This window comes from Amphiprion ocellaris, chromosome 7 (assembly GCF_022539595.1).
Source record: "Amphiprion ocellaris isolate individual 3 ecotype Okinawa chromosome 7, ASM2253959v1, whole genome shotgun sequence".
Lineage (NCBI taxonomy): Eukaryota > Metazoa > Chordata > Actinopteri > Pomacentridae > Amphiprion > Amphiprion ocellaris.
The window spans coordinates 27,486,118-27,507,217 of record NC_072772.1 but is presented as its reverse complement, the minus strand read 5'-3'; the positions used below and the strand labels follow the sequence as shown (position 1 = coordinate 27,507,217).

Here is a 21,100-nt window from a genome sequence, read left to right as displayed (position 1 = left end):
TAATCTGATCTAAATGAAATTTCATTGATTATAAGAACCATTTTAACCCATTCTACGGAAATGGCCTTTGATTAGTAGGTACTGATGGTAAAGGGAGTTACGTGACACTTCACTGAACTTTTAAATTATTTTTTGGAGTTAAATTGTTCATCTAGTATTTTTACGTTATTTGCATAATTATCTGTGAACTGCTTGAGACATATGGCTACAGTGAGCTTGTTATTATTATTACTGCATTATACCATTAGCCTGTGGTTTCAGGACCACCAATGAGCTGACAAATTACTTTTACATGTCCTACAAACTGTATATTTGCTACCTTGTGTTATTCCATTCAACTGCTTCACCCCAACACATTTCCTGAATGACCCAGTGACATCCAGTTCCCTCTATAAATGTACACATCCAAGCTGTCCATGTTTCATTTTTAATATACTTATATATAAATACATACATTTGTATAAGTCATTCTTGATTTTGGCTTCAGCCTGTGATTCGGCACAAACAAGCAAGCTGGTGGAGGCATAGAAAGGATGCAGGCGGGAGAAACAACCCATCAGATCGATATAAAGTCAGGACCAAGTAACAACAGTTTGCACAATGTTGATTCCACCCCTTAATGTCCCAGTCACACCCAAAACAATAACTAATTTTAACTGTACCTGTGATATCCATGAATAAATTACAGTGTGGGTTGCAGTATTCATTCCTCACAAGGAAAACAAACCACTACATGCTGGACTACAGCGATTTCCAGTATTCAACATGAAAATAACATTTGAGATCATGTGAAGACTTTGAGACATGTTGACAGAGGCTGCCTATTGTAGAGATAACAATTCAGACTATGTAGTAAAAAACTGAGGGGAAAGTACTGAAAATAAACTAGATTAAATGAACAAATAAAAGTAATCTAGCAGATTACATAAACACAATAACCAAGAGAGAATCGACAATCTTGCGCTGCATTATGAATGTAATCTTTCAATATCAACACTGACAGTATTGTGGCACGGAAAGAAGGTTTATAAGGCCAGTTTTAAATTGTTGTCAGCAGGTTGTACAGGATACATTCAGGAACCAATGCTCAAGATAAGCTCATCACCACTACACAGCCAAGCTGACCGGTACAACACTGCTACTTGTACGTACACTCAAGGGCACCACTCACTTAGATCAAGTTTTATTAATTATCTTACATGTTTAAATGCTCCTTTTCAGACATTCGTCATGCTTTCCCAGTCGTATGTTGCTCCTATAACAACAAACCTTTTTTCCCCACAAGACAAGCTTTGGGTTAATATGTTATTATTACAAGCCAACAATATAAAAAGAGCAGTAACTTTAGAAGGTGACTTTTTAACGGTGAGCCCTCTCTGGATAAAATAAGGCCTTAAATTAACTGGAGCAATCCAACACTGTCATGCTGACCTCCACAGGCTATTCGGTCATTTGAAGAAGATTGTACTCAGTCCACGTGATTACGGTTCAGAAGATGAACAGTCAATACTATAAGCTTCGAGACAGTATCAGCAGATCAATGACAAAGACAGTAATAAAAACTTGATATCACATTGAAAAAAAAGAAGAAAAAAAAACAATATAAAAGGAGTGACTGCTGCTGGACTCGTCTCAGAAGCAGAAGCTACAGTGGCGTTGAATGTAGCTGTAGAGTAAGAGTTTAAGGCAATACTGGTAAGCACCACACCACCATATCAGAGTCATATCTGGGGTAAAAAAAAAAAAAAAAAATCTGTATATTCGTCGGTTCAATCAACGAGGGCTGGAGAGGGGTTTTTTCACTTGTCCTGCATTTTTTCCAGAATTGGCACAATCATGTCAAATTTAGGCCTCTTTGCTGGGTCTTCGTTCATGCATATCTTCATGAGCTTGCAAATGTGTGGGGAGATGCCAGGAGGGATGGTGGGCCTCAAACCCTCCAAGGAAACCTAAGACACAGAACAGACCGGCATGACTGACTATGTTAAACGAACACATAATAATTAAGAGCCTTGCCTGAAAGCCATTATTATTCGGTAGTGATCTAATAAATACATAAACCGACCTTCATGCCTATTTCCATGTTGGAGAGGTCGGCAAACGGCACTTCTCTGGTCACCAGCTCCCACAGCAGAATGGCGAAGCTCCACATGTCTGCTGACCGACGATTGATGTCCTCTGGCTTCTTCTGCAGGGCTGAGCAACACAAAGAGACGCAAGTGAAAGTTACACAATGAAACAAATTACACGCACATCGTCGCTCTACTTTGGAGGGATCAACCACTATGTTGTTTTCATCGTGGATACCATTGATTATTAATCAAGGAGACCGACAACTAGTATTTGGAAATTATATACATTTGCAGTAAAAAGGACAGTCTTGGTGTAAAACTTTAGAATAACTTCAACACAAAACTTTGTCAAAAATGCCTTTGCTTATTTTTGTTTTTCATATGTTCAATTAAAAAGCAAATTCTCACATTTATCCTTCAGTGTTGATCAGCTGTTACTCTCCACAGGTGTATTGGGCAGCTGTGTCTGAGCCAAAATGTCAATTTTTAAAATGAATCTCAAATCTGGAATTGGTTAGAAAAATAAAGATACTAATAATCAAAAAATGCTGAATATTGAATAATCAGTCTGGCCAATGTTTAATCAATCCCTACTTTCTGCAAAAACATTCTTTACTTTATGTACACATGAGTGTTCATGGCCAGTCATATTCCAACAACATCATATTCAGCATCTACCAGTCTATACATCAGCCCAAACTAGATTTTTTTGTACAAAAGTTTTACTTCTACTAATATTGTCAGAACACTGACTACATGTGTCCGAGCAGGTATTTTATCCATGAAGCAAATTATTCATTCATTTAAGACCCAGGAACTGTACCATTTAAGTTCCACTGTGGAGGATTTGAGAGCATATAGCGGTGAGGTTGAAGAGTGCAATGTGAAGGACTGTCTGGAGTCAGAGTGGGTTTGTTTGTTCAGCTCTACTGTGGAAACGTGGCAGTGCAACATGGCTGGCTCTGTGGAACAGGACCCGCCGTTAAGTAAATATAAAAAGCTAATTCTAAGCTAACAAAACCACAATGATTCTTATTTTTAGACAACTGTACACCAAAAAAAACATAATTAGGATAAGTATATTTTTTCCTGATAATAGATCTATCTAAATCCAATACACTGGTCCTTTAAAACCATCCACTTAAAGCAGGTCAACCATAAGTCACACACTTACTTATGTCCTAAATCTTAAAGCCTCATCATGATGAAATGATTACATTACATTTCCCTCTTACTGTGGTAAACCATGAGACTCTTACTTCTTCGTGAATCGCTCTAAGAAGTGCTTGATAACCATAACACCCACAGAAGAGTCCCGTGGGCTTTTCATCTCTGATCTAGCAGCTATAGTGTATGTTGCTATGGAAACTGAATCTCAGGGATGGAAATAAAGTGAAGATCTTTTGACATGCGATATCAAACATCGCAAACATAAATAGCAGTTTACAGATAGATGGGGCAACAGAAACAGAAAATTTGGGTCAATTCTCTTTGCAAACCAAATTATCAATAGCGACGCTCCCAATTTCATAGCTCACAACCCACTATACATAGATTGTATGGACACTGTTTCTATGGTAACCAGTGGTGACAAATCTTCTGTATCACATGTTCCATACATTGTTCTGTAAACCGTCTGTGGACTGATGCTACTGTTTGCATTAATGCTGCATAAGCTCCCTGGTTACTTTTTCACTCTGTAATCAGTTTATCTTTCCAGCTTGCTTGGTTTTCAGTGTATCTCAAGAGAAAATCAGTTCTAGATTACATTTGGCTCAGAGACAGTCTGGAGTTCCCCACATCCATCATTCACGCTCAAGCTTGTGTGGCTTCGGCTGTCACTTTAGATCTGTGCAATATGAGTGATGCCTACCCTCAGGGGCTACCCATGCAGGCGAGTACATCCTGCCAGGACACTGGAAGGAGAACTTGACGTCTGCCATACTGATCCTCGCTGTCATGTCTTCATCTATCTGTGGAAACAAGAACACTGACTGAAATGTCACTTGAAAGTGTGGCGGACATCACTTCCTTTTGCAGCTTTTTTAGGCAACACTTTCCTTTGGTAAGTCTGTTATTGTGTAAGACAATTTGACAGATTTATGATCTTGCAAAGCTACAATGAAGCCATAGGTTCTTCTTACCATTACACTCTTGCTGTTGAGATAATGGCGAGGGATCATTGGTTCAAGTGTATGCAAGAAAGCCATTCCACAAGCAATGTCCAGAGCAAATTTGACCGCCTGTGTCTGGTCCACCACAACGTCTGACAGCAGGGAAAGGAACAAGTAATAACAGGTTCAAGCGGCTATTTCTTCACCACATAACAGGATGACAGTGAAACTGCTGCAGTAGAAAAAAGTGATGGCAACAAAATGACAAATGCTTAAGTGCAATAAATCACAAATGCCTGCAAATCACCAAAACCGGTGACAAGCATGGACCTTGTGACCAGAGTAGAAGTACTCACTGGTGCCTTCATGCAGCACGTTGTAGAGGGAGCCATACGGCATCCAGTGTGTGATGATGATGGGGTGAGGGGCGGGAGGAGACTGACATGCTCCCAACATGGGTAGGACATTCGGGTGGGAAAATATCCTGGGATGAAGCCCAAGAGGGAGGGACAGGGGAGAGAGACAGACAGACAAAAAGAGGCAAACCCACAGAGGATTTGACATAAACAAACGTCTTGCGTGAGATGCAACTCCCTCCAAAATAAATAATACACAGAGTCTGGTTCAACGCAATGCAAACAGAGATGAGGGACAACACAGCAAAAAGGACAGAGAATGTAGAAAAGTCAGGATTAAATATTAACCTTAGTTTGGGATATTCCTCATTGAAGTCTCTGCTTTTCCTAGTGGTCCAGTCACGAACTTTTAGTACCTTAACAACAATTTCATTTCCTTGCCAGCGCCCTTGCCACAACTATGGATGAGAAACAAATACAGAATACATAAAGTGAATGATGTGTCCCTTTGACTGATCATCAGCAGTTCTACATGAATATAAAGCACAATAAACCACAAAAAGAATATAAAGTACCTCTCCAGACTGGTTCTCATTTATTTTAGCAAGTAGAGAAAGCTGTTTGTAGTCAATGCCTGCGTGTTTGTTCAAAGTGCCATTGCCTAAAAACACAAGATGGAGACAAACTTAAGTGACAAGTCAAAGCTCAGACAAAATCCCTATTGTTTATGTGAAATTTAGACCAACATGTGAACAGGAAAGTGGTGGGAATTTCAAAAGCCACAGTAAAATTAGTTGGGAGGCCAGCATGGAACATTTTTCCTTTTCATGGAGCACTTTGACCAAACCAAAGGATGGAAACTGGTCAGCTAATGAACTGATTTATGTGTCGTTGCGACTCACGGGGTCGAGTTCTAGTGGTGCCTTTCCAGAACGTGTCCTTGAAGGGGATTTTAGTTAAGTTCTGTCCCAGTTTTTCAGCCTTTTCTGGATGGTAGAGAAATAAGAAAATCAACATAAAATAGAGCAACAAAACACAAAGATATAAGATTGGTCCTGAGATCCATTTAAAATGGGGAACAGAATTGTAACAGGCACTTGAGATACCTCGGAGGAGTTCACGCAGGTGAGGTTTGGCTTTGTCCAGGGGAGTCTCCCCATATTTGTTACAGATGCTCACCTGAGCCCCATTAGTCACAAGGTCCTGAGAAATGGAAAAAAAGTTGTCAGCAACATTTTAACCCTGTGAATGCCAAACCCTGGCAGGGAGTCGGCAGGGCGTGTTTTCTTTAAAAAGTCATCAAAATTACACCAGTGACCAGGGCCATTAGCTGTAAAAACAGAGAAAATCATGGAATTTTCTACTTTGTCACATGCTGTTTTGTTGGGACAATAAGTCAAACTAAAGCTTAAAATTGTACTTTACTCGGCGGCATACTTAAAATTTTGCCAAAAGTAAAGTATTTGCAATAATCACAGTCTCCCAAAAACAAAAACCGTGTGCTTCTCAGCAAAACTATAAAGATATTAGTGACTCAGTCATGTAACAAAAAAATTGGAAGTTTTTGCAGGGCAGATAGGAAACAAGTAACATCTCTGTGCACTTGAAAATTTTTTTGCACATATTGACATACTGATTCCAAGATTTTTCAAGGTTTGTATCATAATCCATAGAATTCAGCTGCAGGTTTTTTTTTTTTCTGATTTATGGCCTTATAACTCAGTCATCCTGCACACACTGTATTTTTGAGTTCTCTGTACTTCTAGTCATGCTTGTGCTGCTTCCATAAATGTGCAGGACTTTAAATTGCAGTTTAAAATGAGTCCACAGTGAGTGAAAGGAGCAAAAAAAACACCCAGAAACCACTTTGAGTTCAGAAGGTTAACAGAAATAAAAACAGCCTCGTCGTTACCACCACCAGGGGGCGCACTAACCTCAGCCACTTGGTCTTGGCCCCAGAAGCAGGCATAATGCAGTGGTGTGTTCCCATGTTCATTGGCTGCATTGGTGTCTGCTTTGCACTGGATCAGCTAAAAGAATCAAAAACAAAGGATTATATGCAAAGCAAGGCTGGTCAGATCTTGTTTGGGCTGTATACAGAGATGAGCCTTAATGCTGCCAAGAAAAATCATGGAAGGTTGTGTTGCCTGTGGACACATACCAGAGGTATTGAGACATGCCTAATATTAAACTCAAAAACTGCCTGGCAGCGATTCTAAATCAGACATCATGCAGAAGAAGCCTCACACTATGACAACAGTACTATGAGCAGCACTAACACATACATTCTCTTGATATTTCCTTAAAAAAAACGTTTAAGAAACAGTTTACATTGCTGTACCTGCTACATAACATTCACAGCTACGAGTCAAACTGCATGTTGCATGTCTGACAGTGAACCAGTGATAGTGGACATACAGCCACATGATGCACCTTAAAGAGAAACACACTGCAGTTTTATGAGCTGCATGAGATCTAGTAAAGACACACACGGTCAAAGAATGTATCCTTGTACTGCCACTCGCATTGCAGCTAATAATTGTGGATAAATGGTGCATTTAAGTAATAAATTATTTAAACTTTTTCTGGTGGAAAATGGTTTCAGGAGAACACCAACTTTCACAAAATAGCAAGCTTGTTTTATGCTTTACAAGTGTAGCAGAACGAAGGTTTTATAATCATACTTCAGGTGCCTTAGTTGCTGGTGGTGAAACAACAAGATCAGACAGGATTTTTGGATTTATAATTGCTGCTCAGACGATATCACCTCAAGTTTCATAATATCCTGTGTTTATGAAGAAAACTTACAGAGATACAGCATCACTTTGACAGCTTGGGAGTTGTTTTTGATCACAGCCTCAACTTAAAACACCACATTAAATCTATGGTTCAATCCTGCCATCTACAAAATCAGAAATACTGCCAAGATCAAACCAATATTCCATAAAAACACAGTTGAACAACTCATCCACACCCTTATCGTCGCCCACCTGGACTATTGTTACTCACTATTGACTTGCCTGAACAATGCAGCAATTGCCTGTTTTCAGCTGATTTAAAACACAGCAGGAGGACTGCTCACAATTACTCCACACAGGGAACACATCACTCTAGTCCTGGCGCTCTCCTGGCTTTCCATTTGTTATAGAATTCAATTTACGATTCTGTTGATTACTTCTAAATCTCTACATGGTCCGACTGCGCTTTCCATCTCAGTACTTTTAACCCTTTATTCTGCATTCAAACCCTTCAGATCAGAGGTCAACTGTTGTTAAATATTCCACAGACCAGGCCTATAAAAAAAATGGGGACTATGCTTTCCCTGTTTTTTGTCCCAATGCTGTGGAACAAGCTTCATTCATATAGTATTCTATTATGTTCTTTCTAATGTTTTAATTATGGCCTTTTTAAATGTTTTATTGTTGCTCTTTTTTCTTGTAAAGCACCTTGTAACTCTGGTTTTCACAGACACTATAGAAAGAAAAGGTCATTATTTTATTATACTTTTCACACTGGTGCATGAGGAACTATTTTCAAACTCACTGCTCTCTCACCAGCTTTTGACATATGTTCTCCAGTTTAATCTGACATAAGATATTATTTGGGATCACTGTGCACTTCAGAATACAGACCACGGATAGTCAGCCATGTTCTAATGACAGGGAGAAAGCAAATATTCTCGCAATTATTTTTCCTGTTGAGATAAAGAAACACAAAAGGAACCAGGAAGGAATGTTTTCCAGTGTCCCTGTGCCTTTGTGTTTACATGAAGCCTACCTTTCCCACAATGTCACGATGTCCGTGACTGGCAGCCAGGTGCAGAGGCGTGTCGTCTCCCCGGTTCATGACGTTAATGCGAGCTCCTCTCATGATGAGCATGTCCACCACACTGGAGCGACCCTCTCTGCAGGCCCAGTGAAGAGGGCTGAAGCCGTGGTCATCTCTGCAATGACAGGAGAAGATTCATATTCAGCACAGGTTTCATGAAATCCTTCAGCACAGGAAAGCGTTTAACTGCAGGAAAAGCTGCTAAGTAAGACTTTGAGGGAGAAAGCATAAAAGTTTTCCATGCAAACTGTTTTGTGGTTTAACTGGCAAAAGAACAAGGCGTACAGACTGGGGCTGTTTTTGGGCACATATGTGTTTTACTTTGACGATCAAAATATCACTTTTCAAAAAAGGCAGGCCAGAGCAAACTGGGTGGTCAGCATAAAAATGTATCATATAATTAGCTGTTTCGCACAAATATAGACTAAAAGTGACTTGAATTCATAAAACTTTAAAACATACTCAATTTCCAAAACATTAGTTACAACAAGCTAAAGTATCCAGTCTGATACAATCCTGCAATAAATCATAAATCCATGACGATTCTAATGTTGACATGTCGATTTAAGTGTCATTTTTGGCAGTTACAGTTAGAGTGCTGTTCAAATATATCCCTTTACAGTGTTAAATGTTATAAAAATACAAATATGACAGGGTTTTCCTGACAACCCTGTTGGTTGTAGCAACACACTGTAGAAAGATTGTTTCACACACAGTAAGTCTTTTTTGACAGAAATCTATGTCTTGTCCTGTTATTATTGACAATTTGATAGCAAAATCGTATATTGTGCCTCGAAATGCATGCATTTTTTTTCCGGTAACAATTCTTATATTTTGCCACTGGCTAAATCCCTATGAGGACAGAATATTAGAAACATCTGTAAGTATAACATAAAACAATTAACTGCACTGCACACTGCAGCAATCAAAATTATCCTAAAGTTGAATCAACAAAACACAACTGAATAATTAATATTAGTATTATATTAAGTTCTGTTCTCATAGGACTAGCATACAGACTGCATTCATTTTCGCAAGTAACTTATCTGTACCTACATCAGTAGTTTTAGCCAATGTGCTGTGAAGCTCAGCTGTGCGAGGGCATAATGCAGAATTTATCACTTCTGTCATTTAAAAAAGGAAGTTGATGCAACTCAGACTGAGACAACAGCTTAAGGACCTCATCATTCCTCTGTGTCACTGTGACACCAGCTGCGACACATGTAGGACAACGGCCTCGATAACATGACAGAGTGTCTCCTTGGTGAACAACAGATAAAGACTGATAGATTAAGACACGGGCAGAGCTGCATGACAGAGAGTCAATCAGGAAAAGGCAGAAGAAAAAAACAGAAGTTCCACCCAGCAGTGCTGCACAAACGTACTCCAGCTGCTGTATGTGACTGTCATTTTACATTTCGTGGTCACATCCTGCTCTCTTATCAGGTTTACTCCCACTGCAGACTCTCTCCCCTCCCTCATCCGCTGTATATCATCTGTACTGCAATGATGATATATTCAACTTTCCATACTGCCTCACTGTTTGCACCAAAACACAGCACAATCATCCTGCTAATAAAGTTATGCACTTGTTCTGAAATTATGAGTAGGCAGACAGCATAATAGGATCTGAGAACTGAGGGAGTATTATGAATCTGCAGGAATTTGAGCCCCTGCCCCTCCACCACCATCAATTCACTGGCTTGTATTCACACATCCTGCAGGGCTCGGCTCAAAACAGCATCAAGAGTTCCACAGAGACCCTCAGTCCCACAACACACATCTATCTGTGCAAACTGCTTCCTTCATACCAGATCTAGTCCAAGTGCAATTTCCTCTCAGACCAAAAGGCCAAATCCTAAAAACTGATTAGCCCAAGTTTATGAGAGAAAAACTCCCAACAACCTCTTCCTATGAGTTTATAAGCTTTCGGTGCTAAACTTTAGCCCATTTGGGGGAGCAGGTAGAGTTCAGAAGCTAATGGCTTTGAAAGCAAGAGTGATTAATAGTTTTGCTTTTTATGAACTTAGATTCACTATTTGTTCCAAACTTAAGCTGGAGGTCTATAACTAATCACAAACTCAAGTCATCCCTGATTCCAACTTCTCAAAAGAGAGGATTTGCATCCTTTCTCTGTTACAGCATTGACTATTTGGGGGTTTCAGTGTCAAATAAGATATTCTGGTATGTAAACTTCAACAATCTGGCATTTAATAGATGAAGTGAATGAACAATTGTCAAAATAATCTATACTACTGGATCATGTACATAATTAATTGAGCTCTGCAAAAAACAACAATTCGCTCAGTAAAAAAAAATACAGTTAGAAATTAAGAAACAAAATTCACAGCTACTACAATGCCATAAAATCAATAAACCAGGTTATAAAATTAGTTTTTTAAGCAGGTTTGTGTTTCCATGTAGTACTGGGCGATATGGAAAAAATCATATATCATGATATGGATTATTTTATATCACGATAACGATATATATGACGATATACCACAACAAAGTATGTTTTCAGTTATTCTCTGAAAAGTTTGACCAAAATTTCATTGCTTACTTTTCTCCATGAAACTTCAACCTGTTGCTCGGGCTGGACCCGAATATCCGGTCCGATGGTGGTATGTGGATATTAATTTTGAGATCCAAATATTCGCCCCCTCCTACCTCCACCCCCGCGTTGGGCGTTACGAACCGAGCCGAAAATTCGGCTTTTTCCTCCGTTAGCTCACCGCCTCTGACCTCACGGACCGAACCGAATATTCGAGTCGTTTCTCCGTCCGTCCGTCAACCCCCCACCCCCGGACGTTACGGAGCGGACCGAATGTTCGTCATTAATAGGGACCGAATATCCGGAGCCCAGAAACTGCTATTCGGGCCAGCCCTACCTCTTGCGCTTCCATCGTTCACCACTCATGAGTTAAGTAACATAAAGCATGTCACAAACCCGCGTGACAATCAAAGAACGTAAAGCAGCGTCATGTCGCAAAAACCACAAGACGGAGTTTCTTTGCGAAAAATCTCTTTTTTATTCTTCTTTATTTTCACTTATATAAACTTAGAGTATGCACAGTGACAAGAAAACACTAACACAATCGTTGCAGGCTATTTAATGATATATTTGCTGTAATAATTGATAAAATTAGGTTAGAAACGATAGAAACGATAGAAGAGAAATGGCACGATAGACCCTTTTCTATCGTTCTCACGGTATGTATCATCATATCACCCAGCACTAGTTCCATGTGCAATTGTCCAACTTCAAAGGATATAATAAAATAATCACCAGACACACTGTGGAATCCAATTTACTTGGAACAGAAAATAGAAAAGCTAAATAGTGTAATGCATTTGGAAAATGTTTAACTGGTTTTGCAGGAACAAAAGATTGAATTATTTTGCAATCAATAACAACAAAAAATCAACTAACAGGTATTATCTGAGGGTTTCTACATCCTCTATTGCAATTAAGATTTGTGTTTGCCTCATTTTTCTTCTTGTGTGATTCTATCTTGAGAAATGATGTAACCTTTTTTTTTTTACCACCACAACACACATTGCAAATTACTTTTGCAGAGCTTGTAAAACACCACTCAGTCCTAACTGGTAATTATCTGATGGTTATTTCTTAATAACAGAAAAAGGTTCCAGTCCACATAAAACTGCTGAAATGGACTTTGTGGTTACAAGCAGCAAGGCTCAGCCCTCTGGTGTCTCCATGTATTTCTATTCCAGGGCACTTTATACAGGATGGATTTTCCCTTTAAGCTAACTTCATCCAACAAACCTAGGGGCACTTGAGTGCCAGGGTTTTCTCCGGCTCCCCCTCTCCACACTGACTGTGGTTATTTATTTCAGGCACTTCCACCTGCCAGCAGAGCTCAGTTTGGCAGAGTGAAGAGCCAGAGGAAGGGCCCCTGTCTGTACCCTGGACGTCTCTGCATCGACATCCCCGCCAGGTCATATAACAGGCCTCGGCTAACGGAAAACACTTTCACAGAAACATCCAATGAGTGAAAAGAAGCACAATAAACAATGCTTTTACTTCTGAGAAACAAATTTTTGCACAATTTCTTTTCTTTGTTGTGTCATCTAATGAGAAGTAATGGAACCACTCAGAAATCCTGTGGGACCCACAGTACATGTGAAGAGCACACAGCTACAACAGCCAGCATCCACAAGATTCACAATGTATCTGTAGGTAATGTCTTAACATCTGAAAAAGGTGGACATCACTTCATCATTATTGTTATGATAACGGCATTTAGAATAACAGTCTGACCTGATGTAGGACTGCAACTGACTTAATGTACTATAATTTAAGACTATAGCCCTTTTTCAGGCATAAGATACATAACATTTTTGGTTTCATGAATCTATTTAAGTGACAGCATTCAAACAAAGGTAATTTTTTTGTGTTCTTCATCATGGCTTCACAACAGTGATGGAGAGAGCCACGGTGAAATTTACAATATGCACGAGACATTAAATGGTGTATTCAGTAATTATGTGCGTGCCTATCTGTTAATGCGACTGCATGCAGTTCAGACTTGTGTGTTTAAAATGATACTGAACTGCTACCAGGTCTGATCTACTAAGATTGCCAGCGCCACTTTTACAGAAGTGCCCAGAGTGCTCATTCAGACATGCAGCCAAAGTGTTCAGATGCCATCAGATTAACAGAAAGGAATGCATGTCTAAAAGGGGCTAAGGAAAGGCAGACATTTCTAATTTTAGGAACCTGAACCATCAAATTATTGGCTTCAAAACTGCTTAAATATTAAATCAATTCACAAAGTAGTTACCAAATAATTTTCTGTTGATAAAATTTAGTTAAAATATTATCAGGTATCTGTGTTTAGATTAACAAAACAAAAAGCAATGGTTTGATATAACTGAAGGTCTTTTTTTTTTTAAGTTGAGCTGGTAAAACTCCATATCAGAGCAATCAGTAATAATTCAACAATGTCAGACATATTAAACCTGATCATCTGTGTCGACTCATTCCTCTGAATCCATCACTACCTGCTTGAACAAGCCTCTGAACCTCAGTGTGCTTGCAACAGACTCAGAGTGCAGCCCTGACTAAAGAGGTTAGGATCAGTATTCACCCTGTAAATCCACCCACTTCCAAAACACAGAGCCTCAATCTTAACAACACAACATACAATTACTGCCCATTACCCTCAGTGACAATCACGAGTGAAAAGAAAATGCTAGATTCAAACTATTATTCACACATGTACTCAGTTTCTTTTAGATGCATATTTTGAGGAGCTAAATGGAGACAACCAACAAAGCCACGATTGCACCCTCATAGGCCAAAAAAACACAAGAGCAGAGAAGTCAGGTGTCTATTTGTAACAAACATTTTTTTGACAAGACAGCAACAAACAATGATTTACATTATACATTGATTTCTTCTTTAAAATGCTGACAATAGTGAGGAAAGATGCACATTTTAGTTTTTAAAGAGCTGTAAATTATGCCTTTTGTCCAAGGATATATGGAAATATATGTTACTAAAATAAAATCTGATTACTTTTATAAACTGAATAATGGTAAAGTGAAACATTTAGTCACTTAATCAGTTACTAGATCGCCAAAAAATTTATTAGCAACTCTACTGATAACTGTTAATCACTTTAGGTCTTGGAAGAACCAAAAATGTCAAATATTCTCTAAATTTTAACTCCACACGTGAGGATTTGCTGCCTTTGCTGCCTTGACATTCGGACAAAACAAGGATTCTTAAGATGATATCATGGGCTCTGGGAAACTGTAATTGACATTTTTCACTATTATTGGATGTCCTACAGACCAGACTAGGACTGCAAATAATTAAATTCATGCTGTGACAAGTCTTATGCAAATGAGTACAACTGTGCGCAAGCAATCTTTGGCTAAAAAATGAAGACTCAAGAATGAGGACCCCTTGTGAGAAACTTCTGATTATTTTTCAGCCTGTTCAAACAGTTCGTTTAGAAAGGAAACAAGCTAATTAGGCCACAATTAGTGTGATATTATTACTGAATAATGGCATCAGAAAGTGATCATGTGTTGCACCTTCACAGAGACCTATTAAAACACTCCCTTAATAACAACAAGACCCTGCCATGCTTGGAGGTGCAATTTGATATCGCATTCCTGTATTCAAATGACTTTTTAAATTACATTTTAATGGCTATGACAGAGGTGATTTGTAAATTCTGGACACCATTAACATCCTGCTGACACTAACAAAATAAACTGCGGCTCATCTTTGATTGAAGTCATTCTCTGTGTTGTGTTTGCTTTGTTGACAACCCAAAGATATTTAGTTTGCTGTCATAGACGAGAAAAGAAACCAGCAAATATTCATATTTAGGAGGATGGAATCAAAAAAGTTTCACTTTCTTTTCTTCCAAAAAAAATTGATGCTGCTCCAGAGACACAGTGATGATTTTATTATCAGATATTTCAGAAGGAACATTAACTGTGAATCACCTTCACATATAATATGGATTCAAACCTAAAACAGCTCTCAAATGTAAAGTCACGCATTATTCTGTAAGCTAATTTTCACCACAAAACCAGAACTTGTGCCAACATTATGCACCAACTAGACAGGTGGAAGTGGAAATCATCTCGAGAGAACTATTTGGGCGAGCATGTTTTAAACTTTGCAATTAAGTCTTCTAAAACTCAGAGGAAGCATGGAGGGGAAATGAGTGGAGCTATCTAATACCAATGGGACACAAATACCGGAAACATATCAGTGGGGGAGGGGAAGATGATGTGCGCTGCTATGGCTTAACTGTGCATTCCTCTTTTGAAAAACTCGCTATTTGGCCACGCACGCACGCACGCACGCACGCACGCACGCACGCACGCACGCACACACTCTGTCTTCTCCAGTCCTCCCCCTCTCTTTTAGTTTTGGTAGGTGGTAGATGGTTCCCTTGAGGCCCGTGTGCTGCTCCTTGTAAGGAGATTCAGCATTCCGCTACTACTCTTTGTCTGGGAATTACATCAGTGTAAACACACTGTCATCGAGGAGCACAGATAATATTACACTGAGGATCTGACAGAGAGTACAGAGAGTTTACTAAGATAAAGAAAAGGAAGGATTTGAGGTTCTGTAAGGGAAAAGAAAGCAAAAGAATGAATGCGTTTCACCCACTGGGAGAGATATAGCAACCGGAAAAGGGAACTTGACATGCAATCAGCTAATGGGCGGGTCACATGTGGGGATGCATGTGTCCACACTGGCTCAATGCAATCGCACAGGCTCATAAGAGAAGGATACTGAAAACAAATTAAAAGAAAATAACAAAGCAAAAGAAGAACTCTTTCTGCACAAAAGGAACACAAGGGCACAAAACCGCTACAAAAGAAGGAGTTTTGCCATCTTTGGCTGTGCTACTTCTTGCAAATCATACCTTAAAAGCTATTTTTGAAAATTATAATATGGTAATAAATGTATGAATCCCTCTGTGATCTTTACAGCAAAAATCTGTCAAACAATTCACAAGATTAAAATGTTCCTGGACACATCACTGCACCTCATCAGGCAGCAAAACAATGATTTTATATTCTGTCTCGTCATTGTTTTGTATGCACTCTCCAGCCACTGCATTAAGTGTACCTGTGAAATCTAACGTAATTCAATACAACAGCTTTGCCAGAAATTCAATGTCCACGGAGTTTGAACGTTTTCAGTTTTTATGGATGTCAAAAAGGCAATGGTTACATTTTATTTCTGTTTATTATTTAAATCATAATGGGTGCTAGTAGTGTACTGGACTGCACTACATTTAAAAGTGTTCCTAATATTGTGCTCTCCTCCTGTAAGTAAATGGGGCGGACCAATTGTAAAGTTTTCATGTACAGATTTTTTTTTTTTTGTCTGCATTTATTCTCATTGTTTAACTCCACAAAAGGGGTGTCAACATTATATGAGACTGATGCATATTTTAGTCTTGCAGGTAAATATTTTTATATTTAGTGCATGTGTGTGACCATCACCAGCCCTCCCTGAATGCTAAGCAGACATTCTTTATCAGAATTCCCTATTATGAGCCAGGGAGGGCAGTGCTACACCTCAGTGATGTGCAGGGGAAACAAAGACTGGACAGGACGAACAGGACGAACAGGGATAGAAACTAACAGGCGGTGCTATTACAATTATGTACAGATTTTTGTCTATAATGTTCTATTTCCAGTTATTAGCAGAGTTACATCTCTCACTCAAAACCATGAATCATGGTCTCCCCTATATTACCTGTGAAATTAGACAATGGTGCATTTGAACTGATCTTTTGTATTTTAAACTTTGCAAAAATATTGAAAGAAAATGAAAATAAGCAAAGGCTCCTCTTTTGCAGATGAATCACTGCTTCTCTAAAAATCCATACAACCATAACTGCGCTGAAACAGAGAGGAAAAACACAGAAAGGGAGCAGTGCCAACATAAACAGCCATTATAATTAAATGGATTAATTCATTCTTTCGTTTGTTCTGAAAACAAACACCGGTAGTCTAATTCTAGGACAGAAACAACAAAGAGACTAGATTCATGGGTGGCCATCAACACTGGACTGGCAGGCTCTGCCAAGTTTTTCTTTACAGTCAGCTGAGGACAAAAGACGAAGCAGCTAAGGACTGTTGAACTGTAAATATCAGATAGAAACTTTGCACACTAAACGTGTTAAATTAGTATGACAGAAGCCTGCCGTATTTTCTGCACCTAAACCTTGCGTTAATACATTCCCACACTTATGTCCAGAGAGTTTTTATGTCTGTGGAGCCTGAATTGAATCACAGCAACAACTGTAAGCGTGACTAACTGTGCCATCACAGCATGTTTCCTGTCCAACATCACGCCTTTGAATTACTCCACTGGCATTCTGGACATAAACATGCACCCACAAGGAAATGGGTTCAATCTCAGGCCACAATCTCACCGGGGACTGAAAAGGCGGGCTTTCAGCCTGCACCAGGACACAGGTTAAAGAATGCAGAATTTAAAGTAAGCAATGACACTGCATATTTCTCTCAGATACATGTTATCTGGAATCACAAATTCATGTTGGGGCAAGTCTTCTGCAATTAAGTACAAATGTGCAAAGGAATCTTTGGCTGAAAAATCAAGACACAAAAAAGCGGACCCTTAGGAGAATGTAAAAACGTGAACTTAATTTTTCTTCAGCCTGCTTGAACAGTTTGTTTAGAGAGAAAACAAGCTAATCAGGCCATAATTAGTGTGATATTATTACTGGATAATGGCATCAGAAAGTAATTGTTCTTGAACATTTGGCGAAACTAATTAAAACACTCCCTTAACAACAACAAGACTCTGACATGCTTCAGGGTACAAGTAATTTTGATATTGCATTCCTGCGTTCAAGTTAAGTAATTGCATTCTAATTGCTATGATAGGAGTGATTTGCAATTTCTGGACACCATTAACATCTACTGACACTGCAAAATAAACCATGGCTCACCCTTGATTGAGGTCATTCTCTGTGTTGTCCAACCATAAGCGAACTGCCACTGCGTTGCCTTCCCTGCACTGTGTGAAGATATCGTCCATTTTTCCTGATGCGGTCTTCTTCTCTTAAGGTGCAGAACTAAACTGGGACAGACGAAAGAGGCGACCCCAGGGGTTGAGGCGAGTCCTGCCCAGCATCAGTCCCTCTTCTGGGACACCGAGGGACACAATCACAGAGGCTCAGTGGCACTCACACAAACCTGAAAAATAAAAGGGACATAAAAAGTAAAATTGCTTTGTTTAAACTGCTTTCTGTCAGTTCAACCTGCATTCTGACCAGCATTTAATCCTGTTGTACAAACCAAAAAAAGAACACAGCTACAAAAGAAGGAACATCTAGTGCCGAGTAATCTTATCCACCTTAGTAATACTGGGTGGGTGCGCAGTCTATGGCATTGTGACTCACAAAACTTGGCTGTTACTGGCACCCTACACAACAGGGAAGATACGGATTTTCATTCAGGGTCATGGTAAATTTATACTTCTTTCATATATTGTTGATTGACAGAAAGTGTGTATGCCGCTGATTTGAAAACCGTTCAATTGCTGAAGTCAGTCAGCAAGCAGACATGGTAATCATGACCCGGTTCTAGCTTTAAAGTCAGTGGATTTACTGCTTTTCTCCATATTATGTGATGCTAAATTGAAAATATTTGGGTTTGGGAGCAATTCTCAGCCAAAACAAGCAAGCATCAGTAGATTTTTTTTGTCCACAAAAATAATTTAAAAATGAAAAGATCGTGGTAATAACTATGATATTTGCCACTCAACTTTGATTATCAAATTGTAAAACATATTGTTCACTGACACAATAGATACAGCTTAGAAGCAAACAATGAATATATGAATGACTTCATATTTACATAGTCTAAGCTGTGATGAAATTATTTGTTGGCTACACAAATGCAAGATATTAACGAAGACAGCAGACTGTAACATAGTTACAGATGTGGGGTGACACTAGTAAATAAGTGGGATCACAGTTGTGACTGATTAGAAACACTATCAGAGAAGGAATAGATGTTAAATTTTGAACAAGAAAAGCACTTCTACTGAACATACTGCACTTTAAGTAAACACACCATTAATCCAGGACTATAATGAAACCGGGCAGTGTTTTTGTTGGTGATTAACGTAGTTGGTGAATAAAAACACGGGTGTCACAGTAATGAATCCACTGTTAACAACCTGTACAGCAGCCCGACTAGCTGCTCTGCTATCCAGCTAACACAAGGGGGAAATGCTCATTTAAGTTTGCTGGCTGTTCCCTCAGCTCATGGCAGCAACACCGGGTACTTTCTTCACATTAGATAAAACAGAAAAGACCTTCTTATCTGCTTCTGCTTCCAATATCCTCTTGTTAATTACATGAGACGAAAGCAGGGTTTTTTGCTAACTAGCTAACCAACTGTCCTGACGCCGCGGGCAGCCAACGTTTCTCTCATTTGACAAACTGAAGGTTTCTGTCATTATTTTTGCAGAAAAACATGTCAAACTGAACCAGAATCTACTTCCGTGAAGATAAACCTACCTGATATATTCGCCTGTTGTGGTGTAGAGGAGTTAAGACAGAGCAGAAGTGTGTTTTCTCCGGTGGACGGAGAGCTGCGGGACGTCCACACCCTCAGCACCGCCGTGCTTACGTGCTAACGTTGACCGGAGGGACACAGGGACACAGCGCCACCCCGCCGCCTACAGGCCGCACCGGGAACTGCAACAGGCCAAAAAATAACAGCCTCAGGTCATGTTTTTAAGATAACATAAATTTAATATATTTATTCATCCTGGAAGAATTTCTGGTGTCAGACATTGCTCAGAAAAAACAAAATGACACAACATAAGAAAAGCAGTGCCTAAAAGGTGAAAAAGCAATTAGATAGAAGGAGGAAAGAATACTAGAATAAAAATAAGTCAGTCAAAATAAGCCTAGACTACAACTGAAAAAAAATATTGCTGCCAAATAAACTGAGGTAAGAAGCAATTTTACACATGACAAAGACATATTGCACCTGAAAAATTAGATGAAAATGAAAAATTGCACATTACAGATCTCTACCTCATTATTTATAATGCTGACTTTTCCTCTCTTTCTATTGTTTTTCTAAAAATTTGTTTTTTTTATAATGTCTTATTATTATTACACAGCCTTGAGAACAGTCGCTTTGCATTTCACTGCACATACTATATGAGCATGTGACACATAAAAACTCTTGGATCTCTTGAAAACAGTGACAATGTTGTAAATTAAAATGAAAAATGTAAGAAAACCATTTATTAATCCCACGGTGGGAAAATTTTCATTGTTAAAGCAGCAAAGAAAGTGCAACCATTTCAGAAATGTAGTACAAAAATGAAAACAATGCAAAATATCCATAAATACAAATTATAGAAACAACACTGCACATATTAAAGGTATTGCACAGAATCTTTCATGAATAGAAATACTGAGAAAAAGATTAAAATTGCACAAATTATTATCTATATTACAGACTGTACATAAGTCAGAATATACCAATACCAAATATTGCCCATGTCATCAAAATATTGCAAATGAAAATGAAATATTGCACATGATACTGAAATATTGCAACTGAGAAATGACTAAATGAAATTTAACTCATTATGTATTGCAAATGAAATAAAATGCTACACATGGTGCAGAAACTGACAATGCACAAACTAGTTGGAAATGTTTTTGTTTTGATCTAAGTGTCAATGTTTTAGCCAGCGTTAGGCTTAATTTTTTCATGTTTTTAAAAAAATTACATTATATTTAAATTATATAACAACAACATATAAGACTCAACGCTGAACACAGGTCTAAAGCTAAAATATAGTAATATGAAATATAAATATAATTTAAATGTAGGCCCTTAAAATACACATTAAAATGACTGTATTACACTGCAAGCCATTTTTTCTGAACTTGTAAAATCCAGTTTTATTCAGTGTGAACCTGCAACATGGAATTACTTGCAAAGTAATCTAAATCTTGAGTTATTTATAATCTCTGTGCAGTTAAAGTTTTTGATTTCATCCTATTCAACTTCCAGCTGCTCTTCTTTTTCGTTGATTTGTTTGTTTTTAAAACTTGCACTTAAAAATCCACTACTTAATGTTTTTATTTTACTAATTTTGCCTTTTGATATATATTTGTGTTCCAATAGGTTTTATTCTCTTACTTAGTAATTATGT

At 38.6% G+C, this 21,100-nt stretch overlaps 1 protein-coding gene across 1 annotated transcript; it reads right to left on the bottom strand.

Annotated features, from left to right (window-relative positions):
• Positions 1 to 413: 413 nt before the first annotated feature.
• LOC111567890 (integrin-linked protein kinase) lies at positions 414 to 19,580 on the bottom strand. Its single transcript, XM_023269269.3, has 13 exons — positions 19,437 to 19,580; positions 17,859 to 18,105; positions 8,320 to 8,485; positions 6,477 to 6,572; positions 5,649 to 5,745; positions 5,445 to 5,528; positions 5,118 to 5,203; positions 4,891 to 5,000; positions 4,543 to 4,670; positions 4,217 to 4,338; positions 3,946 to 4,045; positions 2,066 to 2,196; positions 414 to 1,949 (listed from the first exon to the last, which is right to left on the bottom strand). The coding sequence occupies exons 2-13, from the start codon at positions 17,945 to 17,947 to the stop codon at positions 1,800 to 1,802; spliced, it is 1,359 nt and encodes a 452-aa protein (XP_023125037.1). The 5' UTR covers positions 17,948 to 18,105; positions 19,437 to 19,580; the 3' UTR covers positions 414 to 1,799.
• Positions 19,581 to 21,100: the final 1,520 nt, after the last annotated feature.